Here is a 13,171-nt window from a genome sequence, read left to right as displayed (position 1 = left end):
GGCCTCCGACCGAAGGGAAGAGACAGTGGCCTTGTCATTGCTCTTCTTTCTTTCTTTTCCTTTTTAAAAATTATAAAAGTAATGCATGTTAATGGAGAAAAAGACAACAGTTATAAAAGTCTTCTGCTTGCTCTCAGTTCCATACCATAACACCAACCACTGTTAACAACTCTTTGAGAAGCCTCCTGGAAATGTTCTATTATACAAAAGTATATATTATACAAAAGCATAATATACAAAAGGTTGCTTGGAGCCTAAGCATGTCTTTTGCTAGCATCTCACACTTGGGTACAAAGGCTTGTCTCTTGTATGTATACACAAAATCTCCAGCGTGCCTAGAATGTAGATATAAAATACATATATATATATATGTATATATATATCTCATATATACAAAATGTGAGTGTGAATACATACATGCAGATGGACAGACAGACAGATAGGCACCAGTACTTCAGTGAGGGATGGAGTCAGAGGCTTACTTGAAGAGGTTGTCGATGCACCAGGCTGGGGCTCCTGAAGGGAAGAAATGAGGGACTGGAAGGGTGTACGCGGGGGGCAGAAGTGTCTTCAAATAGTAAAATATTTGTATTGCAATTTTTCTCTTTTTTTTGCATTGCAATTTTTTTTTTTTTGCAGTTTTGGAGTTGAAAAAAGAAATCCAACATCTGGTTGGCTTCAGTTTCCTTACCTGAAAAATGGGATAATAATGTACCTTCCTCACAGGTTTATTGTGAGGATAAAATAGGGGGGATATGTTTAAAGTGCTTAGTCTTGTGCCTGGCTGCACACACTAAGCTTCAGCTCAGTGTACTATTATTATTGGTGGTGGTGGCGTTACGTGGAGGTTGCGGTTCCTGCTGTCGTCTCAGCATCCCGCACCACGCCCAGAGCGCTGTTCACCCTCTGTCCATCTGCAGCCAGCATACAGAAAGAACTTGGTGATGACATCCCTCTTTTCATTTCGGAATTCCTTGCCCTGGTTCCCTCCTTTTTTTTTTTTTTCCTCGATGGCCTCTAACTTCTTGTTTATGTTGTGTGCCCTTGAAGCAAGCCTTCTGAGACCTGGTGAATATCGGTCCTCGGAGGTGTGCAGAGATGTTTTCGGTAGCAAAAGGTCACGTCCTGTCCTCTCTCTCGCCTGGCCCCAGAGAACATCTACTCACTTTCTACACTTTACACCTACTACCCGAACAAGCCAATTAGAATTGCTTACTTAAGAAAATACCTAAGAATCCGTAGGGCTGCCCCTGTTCATTGTGTGCATTGTGTGACCCCGAAGCTACGCTTGAGACATCTCGGCCTAGTGAATGTGTCCTTCTGGGATGCTCTGCAGCGTTTCTACTTGTATTTAGAAAAGCTGGCTTAAAACTCTTAGGTTTAATATTCTGTATCCCAAATGCTCTTAGTTGTCCGTAAAACGAAGCCTGCCTACGCACTCTTCTATTCTTGATTTATAAATAGGTTCAGCTGCCTAACAATTAAACGTACTATATTTTGCACACGCACATTCCTTAAGGAGACAGTTGGAGGGTAGTCGGCTTTTACTCTTGCAATGCTATCTGGAAACCATCTTCCTAACTTTTATCCCCAAGTGGGTGTACAGTTCACTGTTGAACAACGTGGGGGTTAGGGGCCCTGACCCCTGTGCAGTCAAAAATCTGCCTATAACTTTTGACTCCCCCAGACTTTACTAATAGACTGTTGTCTGGAAGTAACATAAGCAGACCATGAACACATATTTTGTATGCTATATGTATTATATGATGTATTCTCACGATAAAGGAAGCTAGAGAGAAGAAAATGTTAATTAGATCTTAAGGAAGAGAAAATACATTTACAGTACTGTATTTCTCAAAAGACAAAACAAAACAAAACCCTGCGTACAGATAGACCTGCACAGTTCAAACCAATGTCGTTCAAGGGCCAACTGTCTTTTGAAGGGTTGGCAATGAGACTCTGGGTCCGTAAAGCCCAAGACACCATCTCCGACATGCACGGAGAATCTAGTATCAAATTTCTAGCAGATCTTCATAGGGACAGGCCCAGAACCAGCTCCTACGTGTCAGAGGAGGTCTGCACTGCAGGCTCAGTATCATACTTGGCCACACGTGCTTGAGGCTGAGAGAAAGCCCGGTGCAGACAGTAGGACGCTAGAGAAAAGAAAAGATGAGTGGGGTCGTAGAAGGAGATGAAAATGTAGCCGCATGTAGAATTAATTACTCCATAAGGTGGAAGAAAGGAGCAGGGCTTTGCGTGTACCAAGGCCCATGAGAGGTCTGCCTGCCAACCCCAAGGGGAAACTGGCTCTAGGTTAACCCACCAGAATTTCCTTTCTGGGCAGAACTGGGACTTGAATAATAATACTGAGCATTATATGGCACTTGCAGATATGGAGTTTTATTTGTTTTTCCATACAATGCAATAAGGTCGGTGGATTGAAGATCACCCTTTTTTTACAGAGAAAATGAAGCAGAGAGAATGAAGACACTTGTCATCACTTATTTTGGGCACTCAGGCTGGGTCTCTGAAGCCTGACCTCACCCTGCTCTCTTGTATCCAGGGTTGCTTTACCTGACACCAGAGCATAGGGGAATGAGCTCTCACATTACAGCCCTCAAGATACCCAGTTCTAGTCTAGACCCTGAAGCTTACTGGGTAGGACCTGGCCGCATCACCTAAGCTTCCAGCCTGTTTTCTTTCTTTCTTTCTTTCTTTTTTTTTTTAATTTCAGATTTAATTTATTTATTTGACAGAGAGAGACACAGCGAGAGAGGGAACACAAGCAGGGGAAGGGGGAGAGGGAGAAGCAGGCTTCCAAGGAGCAGGGAGCCCAATGAGGGGCTCCCAGGACCCTGAGATCATGACCTGAGCCCAAGGCAGACGCTTAACGACTGAGCCCCCCAGGAGCCCCCCAGCTTGTTTTCTTGTGGCCAATGTGAGGGCTGAGTCTGGAAGGTCTCTAGAGCATGGCCCAGAGGCTCGCTGACAGTAGGGTATGGCCCATTTGGAGGGCCAAGGACTGGAAGTGCATATTGAGTACGGTGCCGCCTGCCTTAGATAGCAGTGAAGGTTGGCAGCACAGAATGAGAGAAAAGGAAGCACCCGCGGGTGATACATTGGCCCACAGGCCGAAATGCCATATGTCTGCATACACTGCAGGTAGTGATGGGTTGGAATGCAGGCAGCAATTTGGTAAATTTCCATGTTCAATTAAAAACAAAGAAAAAAAAAAAAAAACAACGCCTAGATCTGTCCCTTTTGCGTCGCCAGGGGCTGAGTCCCAGGCTGAGGAATCCGGTCGGACGAGTGGGGGCGCTCCACCGAACGCAGGCTCCGCTTGCCCCGGGGCAAAGGCTCTCGGAAGGGTGGGTCACGGTGGGCGCTGAAGTACTGCCGGAGCCCTGTCGCCCGGGTCCACATCCGTCCTCCCGTCGGCCGCCCTCGCCTCCGCCCCGCCCCCCCCTCCATTCCCGGTCTCTCCCTCCCGCGAAGCTTAACTGATCTGCAGGCGGGGGCGCGGGTGATGCGAATTCCTAGAAGCCTCAGGCGGCTGCCCAAGATTTGAAGTTCGGATCCTCCAAGGACCCTCGAGGTTCGCGCTCACACCCCGCCTCGGGGTCACAGACGGGCCCAGGGGGGCGTGGGCAGGGAGAACCCCCACTCACCATCCCCGTCCACCCTGGAGCCCGTTTCCGTCCCAGTCCTGCCGGTCTGGGCTGAGCCGGAGGGGACGGGGGACGGGGGACGGGGGACGGGGCCGGCGGCTGGGTGGGAGGTGGAGGAGCGGCTGGAGGTGGCGGGGGCAGGTAGCGGCGGGCCGGCAGAGGAGGGGGCTGGGCCGCGGCGGAGGCGCAGTCGGGCCGCTTCGCCACCTCCGGGGCAGCCGCTCGACCTCCGCGGGCTCCGCCGGGAGTGGAGACGGTGAGTCAGATCTCGGGCACCCGCGGGTCGGGCGCGGGGGGGGGGGGGGGGGGCAGGTGGTGGCGGTGGCGAGTCAGGAAATGACATCAGAGGCCTGTGCCTGGGGAGGGGAGGTCTGGGCCCGGCCCGGGCAGCGGGGACAGGGTGGGGGGCGGCGGGGCGGGAGGCCCTTGGCTGAGCCTCGGGCCCCGGGTCCGCAGGAGGGCCCCTTCCTGGGGGAGTTTCCTGCCGGGTCCGCCCTCCCCGCCTCTTCCCGCCCCCTCGCCGGGCAGCTCCTTGTATGGTCTGAGCGCCGCTCTCTCCCCGCCCCCTCCTTCCCTCCCTCTTCCCTGCGTCCCTCCCCGCCAGGCTGGAGGCTGCTCGGGACCCGGACGCAGAGTCCTCCGACCCGGCTGCGGGGCGCACACGGGAGACGCGGCGCGCACGCTCCGGCCCGCGGTGAGGTGCGGGAGCCGCCCGGCGGCCGCGCACGGGGACGGGCGGGGGCGCGGGCGCCGCGGGGAGCCGGGCCGGCTGGGGGTCGTCTGCCCGGGCCCGGCGCCGCGTAACCTGGCCGCCCACCCCCAGCAGCCCGGCCTGGCCATGGCGGCCCCCCGCCCGCCTCCCGCGATCTCCGTCTCGGTCTCGGCGCCGGCTTTTTACGCCCCGCAGAAGAAGTTCGGCCCGGTGGTGGCCCCAAAGCCCAAAGTGAATCCTTTCCGGCCCGGGGACAGCGAGGCTCCCCCGGCCGCCGGGGCCCAGCGCGCGCAGATGGGCCGGGTGGGCGAGATCCCCCCGCCGCCCCCGGAAGGTATGCGGCTGGGCTTGGGCGCTGGACCCCGGCGGCTATGCGCCGGGCGGGGACAGTGGTTTCGGGAGTTTGGGGGTGTCTGGAAAGGTTGCACGAAGGGGGCTGGGCGCAGCTAGCCTGTCCCGAGCAGATGTTCTTACCTCATCGTGGAGCTCATGGCTGGGAGCCAGGGCTCCTGGGACCGTTCCAAGTCCCCCGCCTGGGGGTGGGGAGGCGGGAATGTGGGGCACGAATCTTCCCCTCCGGGTCCGTTTTCCCAAGTGTAACGGGAGCTGCATCACTCCACGGTCGAGTCCCCCGCCTTTACTGACCCAGTGCTCCCAGGGCGTCCTGCCTCTCCCTTTCCTTCCCACACGCTCCGCGCCCCCGGGAGAATTCTTGGGTTAGGGGTGAGAGCTGTAGAGGGAGAGTAACTTGGGGAAGGGGTGGAGGGATCTCCTGCTGACTGTCCTCTCTCCTGACTGTCCCCTCTCGCCTTCCTACCTCAGACTTTCCCCTACCACCCCCTCCTGTCCTTGGGGATGGCGACGACTCGGAGGGTGCTCTAGGAGGTGCCTTCCCACCTCCCCCTCCCCCTGTGGAGGAACCGTTTCCCTCTGAGTCTCTGGAGGAGGAGATCTTCCCTTCCCCTCCGCCTCCCCTGGAGGAAGAGGGAGGGCCTGAGGCTGCCATACCTCCCCCACCACAGGTATGGGGGCTTGGGAGGGGTGGCTACAGTGGGATACCCCCCAGGGAGGAGAGGAGAGTCCTTACCTCTGGCCTCCCCTGCACCTCTGGCCTGATGGGGGTGAGGTGGGCATGGAGACCTGGGATCTGTGCTCTGACCCCTGACCCTCTAGCCCAGGGAGAAGGTGAGCAGTATTGATTTGGAGATCGACTCTCTGTCCTCGCTGCTGGATGACATGACCAGGAATGATCCCTTCAAAGCCCGGGTAAGGGACAGGAGAGTAGGAAAGGCAGGGCAGGGAGGAAAGGTGGGTCCACCCCTCTAACTGAGCTTCTCTTCCCTCCTGCTCCCCTTCCTTGCAGGTATCATCTGGATATGTACCCCCACCAGTCGCCACTCCATTCATCCCCAAGTCCAATACTAAGCCTGCAGCTGGGGGCACAGCACCCCTGCCTCCTTGGAAGTCCCCTTCTAGCTCCCAGCCTCTGCCCCAGGCCCAGGCTCAGGCTCAGGCTCAGGCTAAGCCTCCCAGCCAGACCCAGTTCCATGTGCAGCCGCAGGCCAAGCCTCAGGTCCAGCTCCATGTGCAGCCCCAGCCCCAGGCTCATCCCCAGCCTGTGCCTTTGGCTAACACTCAGCCTCGAGGACCCCCAGCCCCATCTCCTGCCCCTAAGTTTTCTCCAGTCACTCCCAAGTTTACTCCCGTGGCCTCCAAGTTCAGCCCTGGAGCCCCGGGTGGACCTGGGTCACAGCCCAATCAGAAGCTGGGGTCCCCTGAAGCTCCCTCTTCCAGTAGCACAGGCTCCCCTCAGCCTCCCAGCTTCACCTATGCTCAGCAGAAGGAGAAGCCCCGAGTGCAGGAGAAACCGCATCCAGTGCCCCCACCGGCGCAAAACCAAAATCAGGTGAGGAAGGGTGGGAGGACCAGCCTGAGACCAGAGGCCTGGGGCTGGGGCTAAGTCAGGAGCCAGAGAATGAGGGCGAAGGTGGCCCCAGAGAGGGAGGTGGACATGGGGGCTGCGGGGTAGGGGTTTTGAGCCTCTGAAGTTGGCCTGGTGGATCAGTGGTCAGAGGAGGAGGAGGGCCTGGCTGGGTCTGGGTCTGGGTGGGGCCTTACCGGGAGTCGGGGAGCAGCACAAGCTCTGAATCAAGAGGGGGATTTGGTGGACCTTCCCTTGCATCCTGCCCCCTAGAATGTTAAAGGGAGGGATGAGATCAGCAGCAGCCCAACCTTGCTTCTTTCCCCTTCTTGGATTCTTGAGTTAATGTCTCTGCTCCTCTGAGCCACTCTCACTGCCCCGGGGCCCATCTGATGATAAGAGTCACAGCGTCGGTAAACACTGGCTGGTAAACACTGGCTGAGCCAGCGTCCGCTGGGTGCCAGGCACTGTGCCTCTGTGCTCTGGAGGGAAGAGATCTCTCAAAGAGGTGAAGTCTGAGCGGGTCAGAGGGGCTGGGGATAGAATTCCCGGCTCACAAGACCCTAGGCAAGTTAGGTGAACTTTGGCCCTCAGTTTCCCCACCGTTACCCCCACCCAGTGGTTGTGAAGACTAAGTGAGCTAACTCATAGGAAGGGTTGGGGTCTGTATCTAGCTCTTGGATGCTCAGAGTAGGAAAGTTACCGTTCCTGTGTGGCCATTTTTGCCTTCAGGTTCAGGGGACCCTGCTGGTCACGTAGTCCTACGAGCCGTGAGGTTAGCCGACGGCATAAACGAGTATGTTAGTGTGTAGGCACAGTTGAAGGGATGCCAAGTGCCAGTGAGTTTTGCGGAATCTGGTGGTACAGGAACTCCAGGCAGCCGTCCGCACCGGGGCCAGTCCCGAGAGGAGCAGGAAGGGCATTTGAGTGGGAACAGCATGAGCAAGACTCAAGGGCACTAGGTATGCAGGGGTGTTTGGAGAAGAGGAAGTAGACGGTTCCTCTGGGAGTATTGCAGAGCTGTACTTAGGGAGGTAGGTAGGTGGGGGCTTGAGGGTGGAGGAAAATAAGACAACACACCCAGGGAGCCTGTGAGTCCTGGGTTTTGAGGAGTCCTGCGGTCAGGTTGGAGGGCTGGTGACAGTTTTGCTTTTGGAAGCTGGAAGTTTTTCCAGCAGAGGCCTGGCCTGGAGGTAGGAGGTCAGTGATGTGTGGGAGTTCACTCCCGGGCAACCGTCGTAGTGCTAGTTGCAATTGAAAAATAAGGCCCAGATATGAGAGCTGTTAAAAAGGAAGAGCCTCCAGGCTTGGTAACTGACAAGCGGGTGGAAGAGGAGGGGCGTGTTGGGGAATGACGGTGTTGCCGACAAAATGGAGAAGTCCAGAAGGGGAAATGGTTTGGACGGGAAGAGGAGGGGTCCCGTTGTCAGCATGTTGAGCAACAGGTTCCAGGAGGACTTGGGCTCAGCTGGAACTGTCATCTAGTTAAGCGTGGAGGACTGGGTGTTAGGAGAGGGCCTCGAACTCGAGGCGCGGGCGTGCGCAGTAGAGCATGCGTGGTGACACCGGAGCAGCTGCTGGAGCTTCGGGGGCTGCCCAGGGGCCCAGGGGCTGCCGAGAGGAGGAGCCGAGGCTCTGGGAGTTAGAACCTTGGGTGATGCTCGGGCTGACCAGGTGGGAGGGGGGAAGACGGGCATCAGGAGGAAGAGGGTCACAAGTCAGGGTGGGGTCTCTAGAATGTGACGGCTGAGCAGTTGCTCAGCCGGGGCTTGAGGTGGACGAGGACTAAGGCCAGAGATCTGGCCATTCGGAAGTTGTAGATGGCTCTGGGGTGGCCCGCTGGTGCCCTGTGGTGGGGACAGAGTGAAAGGAGGTAAGTCTACTGCCTCGGGGAAGCGGCCTGCCCCCAGGTTGGCAGGGAGATGCAGCGGGAGGGGAGTGAGGGCGAGCGTGTGAGAAGCAGGAGGACGACGCTGTTGGGAGAGGGGTTCACGATGCCTGAGAGCAGGGCTTGCGGCTGGCATGGCGTCCTGGAGGGGAGCATCCCCAGAGAGCAAGGGCGCTGTGGCCACAGTGTTTTCTGGGAGCGGAGGAACGAGCAGGGAGCTGGAGCTGGCTGGCTTCCATCTTCTCAGTCATGTAGGAGGTGAGGTCATCGGTGAGTGAGGGGGCCACGCAGTCGGGACTCGAGGAGATGGAAAGGTTTGGAACAGCTGCTGTGGGGAAGGCGACTGGGAATCTGCAGGAGCCAAATACCAGCCAGCGGGGCTGAGGCCGAGGGCGCAGAGGGCGCTGCAGTGTTTTGTGAACTCACTCTGCGGTGTTCAGTGATCTCTCCACCTACTTTCTGCAGCTTGGAGGCAGAAGCAGGAAGCGGGCAGTGGCATGGGCCAGGCTGGGGATGTGGCCATATAAGCCAGCGATGGTGCCTGGGGGTGGCATGAACAGTTGCGAGGGCCTTGTGGAAATAGATGGTTCAGGGACCAGACTTGGGGGGAGGCGAGCCAGAAGGTTTCGATGCGCGAGACACCTGGGGAGGGTCGAGACACCTGCGGAGGGTCGAGAGGCAGAGCAGCCTTTCTAGGTCAGTTCATTCAGTAGGTACGAGTGGGGAGGGGGAGAGGAAGGTAATTGTTGGGAGCTCAAGACCAGGGTCTTGGAGGAAGATTTACTTACTTGAGACCAGTAAATCTCGGGTCCAGGGTGTTCCGCCGCGGAAGGTCATTTGGAGTAGTTGGAGTGGAAGAGCTAGAGGTCTTAGTGCCATGGGTGTTGAGGCCGTGATGTTGGTGCCGGCAGGCGGAGAGGGAAAACAGTGGCTGGATGGAGCGTGTCTTGAAGGCGTGTGGATACCCACGGGGAGCCCATGTGTATGAATAGTTCATACTTTCAGAGAATGGGACAGACACCTAAAGTGGCCCCAGGGAGCAAGGGCTGGCTGAATGCCCTTCCTCTGTCCCCAAGATGCCAGGAAGGGAAGATTGGGAGAAGAGAGGGTAAGGTTTGCATTGTGGAAGGGGCTTCCAGGGGCCACGGTCACGGAAGGGCAGGAGGTGGTAGGAGGCTTCGGGGGAGAGGGCTGGGAGCCGGAGTCTCCGTGGAGCTGTGCTTCCCCGGGCTGATGGCAGCTCTGGATGCGCACGGGTGTGAGTAGCGGGGAAGATGGGAGGCTTGGAGGTTCCAGGTGTTATAGGAGCGAAGGCATTGGCAGGTCGAACGTTCAGTGACAGGCGCACAGGCCTGGGTGGGCTTGTCCAGTACAGAGAGAACCAACCCAGTGTTTCTGTTGGAGTGTCATGGAGACGTCGGTGCAGGTCACAAGCCCTGCGGCCCTCCCCCCGGCACGGCTCAGGCTGCCTGGCAGTGCCCCCTAACCTCACCTGCACCCGCCCCCATGTCCAGCTCTCTCAGGATGCCCTTAATAGAAGGGGTAGGCAGGCCTAGCGAATGGTCCTTCTCAGAGGCCTACTGGGGAGGAAGTGGGGTCAGGTAGTCCTGGACCCCTGCCTGGGGAGCTGGGGGCTGGGCTCCAGAAGAGAGCGCTGGGGGTTTAACCTGTGATTCCCGCCTGTGTTGTGTCCTCACGCTGACAGGGGCTGCTCAGCAGCAGGCGGGACGGGTAGGTGTGTGTGCACATGGGTGCACATGCTGTCACGTGCCAACCACTCCTGGGGGGCCATGTCTGAGCATGCTCTGTGCAATTGACGCGTGGCCTGCTGTGTTGGGGGCTTCGGTGACCTCAGCTGCTGTGTGTGTGGCCTCTGTCCGCTCAGTTGTTCTGGCCTGTCCGTGACTGCCCGGGGCGGGGGGTGGTTTGGGCAGAGCGGGCGGAAGGGTCATCGCCTTCCCCTTTATCTGTGTGGTGCTGGGGGTCAGGGAGGGAGGACGAGGAGCTTTCCGAGTCAAACCCGAGAGTCTGGGAAGTGGGAGGGGAGTTAGTCCTTACTGGAAGAAAGTGGATGAGCTGGCGGGGGAGAGTTCTCAGACAGGGTGACTCTCCGGAGAGCCTGAAGAAAGTACTGGCGTTTCAGGTCCGCTCCCCGGGGGCCCCAGGACCCCTGACTTTGAAGGAGGTAGAGGAGCTGGAGCAGCTGACCCAGCAGCTGATGCACGACATGGAGCATCCTCAGAGGCAGACCGTGGCTGTCAACGGTGAGCTCCCCGCCGAGCCGCTGGGACCTGGGCCCTGGGCCCTTGCATCGCGGTGCTGGCCGGTGCCTGGGCCGGCTTGTCATCCCTTGCGCGCGCTCCTTCCTCCTCGTCACTTCTGTCTTTGGCCTTCCCAGAGTCCTGTGGCCGGTGTCATCAGCCCCTGGCGCGCACGCAGCCTGCCGTCCGGGCTCTGGGGCAGCTGTTCCATATCACCTGCTTCACCTGCCGCCAGTGTGAGCAGCAGCTGCAAGGACAGCAGTTCTACAGCCTGGAGGGGGCGCCCTACTGCGAGGGCTGCTACACTGTGAGTCTGGCACCCCGGGGGCTCTGCTGGCGGGTGGCGGGGAGGGGGGAGGGCTGCGGGGCAGATGTGCCCCAGTGGCTGGCTTTTCGGTGTGAGTTCCCTGCCAACGCCCTCCTGCTTCCTCCTCAGGACACTCTGGAGAAGTGCAACACGTGTGGGCAGCCCATCACCGACCGCATGCTGAGGGCCACGGGCAAGGCCTACCACCCGCAGTGCTTCACCTGTGTGGTCTGCGCCTGCCCCCTGGAGGGCACCTCCTTCATTGTGGACCAGGCCAACCGGCCCCACTGTGTCCCCGACTACCACAAGTGAGGACCCACCTCCTGTCTTCTGGGCTCTTCTCTGAGGTTGTCTGGGAGCTAGGCTGCCCGCCTGAGTCCAAGACAGCTCCAAACCCCTGGCCTCACTTTCTGGTCCCGCATCCTGTCCGACAGCGAGAGCCCCGTTCGTCTGGATGTAGCCGTCCAGGGGCCTCAGACCTCGGGAGCAAGTCCCGCCACTGGCAAGGCCCGCCTGGCCTTGGGCTCCCTGAGGCTGCTTTGGGGTGGTCTTGTGTTCAGCCTTGTGTGCTGGAAGGACGTCATTTCACACATAGGCTGGGTTCTGAAAGTTCTTTTGGAGATCAGCTTCTTGGAGCTCTGGTTTTCCCCTAGAGACAGTGTTTACAAGGTGGCTACTTTCCTAGGCCCGCAGCAGAATCCCACAACATAGCTCAAGGGTGGTACAGGAAAACTGCACCGTCTCACTCCCCCCTCTGCCAGTGTGTTTGAAGTGTACGTTTTCAGAATTCCACCTGAGGTGTCCGGAACTTCCCATCCCTCCCTGCACCCACCCCAGCAGTGGGGCGGAGACACCCGTGTGGCCGGGGTAGGCTAGGGTCAGGGGTCCAGGCATGGGGGCTGGAGAAGGGCGTCTCTGGCTGTGGTCTTTACCATCAGGTAAAGACCTGGTGGCAGAGGTTCCTGGGGTGGATGGGACCCAGCGTCTTGCTTCGGGAGGGTGAGGGGGGAAAGGCAAGGAAATTCCCTTGATAAGGGCCCGAGAAGGTGGCTGGTCTTAGGACTTCGCCATTGAGCTTCCTCTGCCTAGGGATGAGAGGCAAGTGGGCCAAGACGTCTGCCCTGTTGCCATGCAACCACCATGGCATTTCCCTGCACTTCGATTGACAGCCCCCGGCACCCCGTGCCCCCAGTCTGACTCCTGCCTCGCTTTTGGCCCCTCCAGGCAATACGCCCCCAGGTGCTCCGTCTGCGAAGGGCCCATCATGCCTGAGCCCGGCCGCGAGGAGACCGTGCGAGTGGTCGCTCTGGATAAGAACTTCCACATGAAGTGCTACAAGTGTGAGGTTGGTCGCGCCTCCGGCCCCGGGGGCTGGGCGGTGGGGGGGGGGCCATGTTCCTGTCACTGTGCAAGGTGCGGGGAGGGCTTGCTGTGGCGTCACTGAGTTTTCGATAAACCAAGAAGGAGCGTGACCAGTGGGAGGGGAAAGGGGTTGTGCTTGGTGAAGTTAAAGGAGGCAGCTGGGGGAGCTGAGGCAGGTGGGAGGGGTCTCGCGTCTTTTATTGGGTGGGAGCCTTGGAAACAGCTCTACCCACAGCTCCCACCTTGGGTGGGAGCGGCCTAGGGGACAAGAGTGAAAATGGGCAACAGAGGTGAGGCTGGGAGTGGGCGTGGGTGTGGTTGGGGACACAGGCAGCGACACCGGACATCAGCCAAGCCAGGAGGCATTTGGTCTTCCTACTTTGAAGGCGGAGGTGTGGGGGGGACACCGGGGCCTTCCGCCAGCGGGCTCTCCTTCCTTTCTCCCAGGACTGTGGGAAGCCGCTGTCCATCGAGGCAGATGACAACGGCTGCTTCCCCCTGGATGGCCACGTGCTCTGCCGGAAGTGCCACACCGCCAGAGCCCAGACCTAAGCGGGGGGCGGGCGAGTCCCTTCCCCATCAGCGGACCACCCACACGGAGCCCACCCTGCCCCCCTTCAGTTATTTTTTTGACGTCCGGCCTCTCCTGCGCCAACCCCCAGCCCAGGATCCCAAGTGCCCTGTCCGGGGCCCCAGCACGGCCTAGCGCTGCAGAGTCCCAGCTCCCGGGTTCCAGCCCGCCCCCATCCCACAGGGACCACCCACCGCCCTCCAGTGTCCCCCACCCGAGGGGGCACCAGGTTGAGCACTGCTGCTTTCACTGCTGACCGATGCCCTTGGCTGGCGCCCGGGCAGCCGCGTCCTCTGCTTGCTGAGGCCAGGAAACTCCCTGACTCCGGGAGGCTGGGCTGGGCCGGGCTGACCGGCCTGGACATTCCCACCCACCCCCATGCTGCCAGGTTGTGGCTACAGCTACAAATAAAAAAACCTGTTTTCCAGAATTCGTTAGGAGTCAACTCTTTTGTGCCTACAGCCTTCATGGGTGGATCGGA

At 58.7% G+C, this 13,171-nt stretch overlaps 1 protein-coding gene across 8 annotated transcripts; it reads left to right on the top strand.

Moving 5' to 3' along the window:
* Positions 1-3,394: 3,394 nt before the first annotated feature.
* On the top strand, positions 3,395-13,120 carry ZYX (zyxin). Of its 8 annotated transcripts, none has more exons than XM_064575819.1 (11): positions 3,395-3,595; positions 4,273-4,362; positions 4,495-4,714; positions 5,203-5,402; positions 5,554-5,646; positions 5,744-6,286; positions 10,333-10,453; positions 10,588-10,757; positions 10,887-11,065; positions 11,982-12,102; positions 12,567-13,120. In XM_064575819.1, exons 3-11 carry the CDS (start codon positions 4,507-4,509, stop codon positions 12,669-12,671), a joined length of 1,740 nt encoding a protein of 579 aa, XP_064431889.1. In that variant the 5' UTR covers positions 3,395-3,595; positions 4,273-4,362; positions 4,495-4,506; the 3' UTR covers positions 12,672-13,120. The 8 variants fall into 8 exon arrangements, with proteins under 8 accessions (XP_064431889.1, XP_064431890.1, XP_054361138.1 ...); XM_064575820.1 differs by having other exon boundaries at positions 4,492-4,714; XM_054505163.2 differs by having other exon boundaries at positions 4,273-4,367.
* Positions 13,121-13,171: the final 51 nt, after the last annotated feature.

This window comes from Mirounga angustirostris, unplaced genomic scaffold, assembly GCF_029215605.1.
Source record: "Mirounga angustirostris isolate CCGP_5_RB_7025 unplaced genomic scaffold, mMirAng1.0.hap1 SCAF_12, whole genome shotgun sequence".
NCBI classification, from domain to species: domain Eukaryota; kingdom Metazoa; phylum Chordata; class Mammalia; order Carnivora; family Phocidae; genus Mirounga; species Mirounga angustirostris.
The sequence above is the reverse complement of the archived record's forward strand: the minus strand, read 5'-3'. Positions and strand labels throughout refer to the sequence as shown.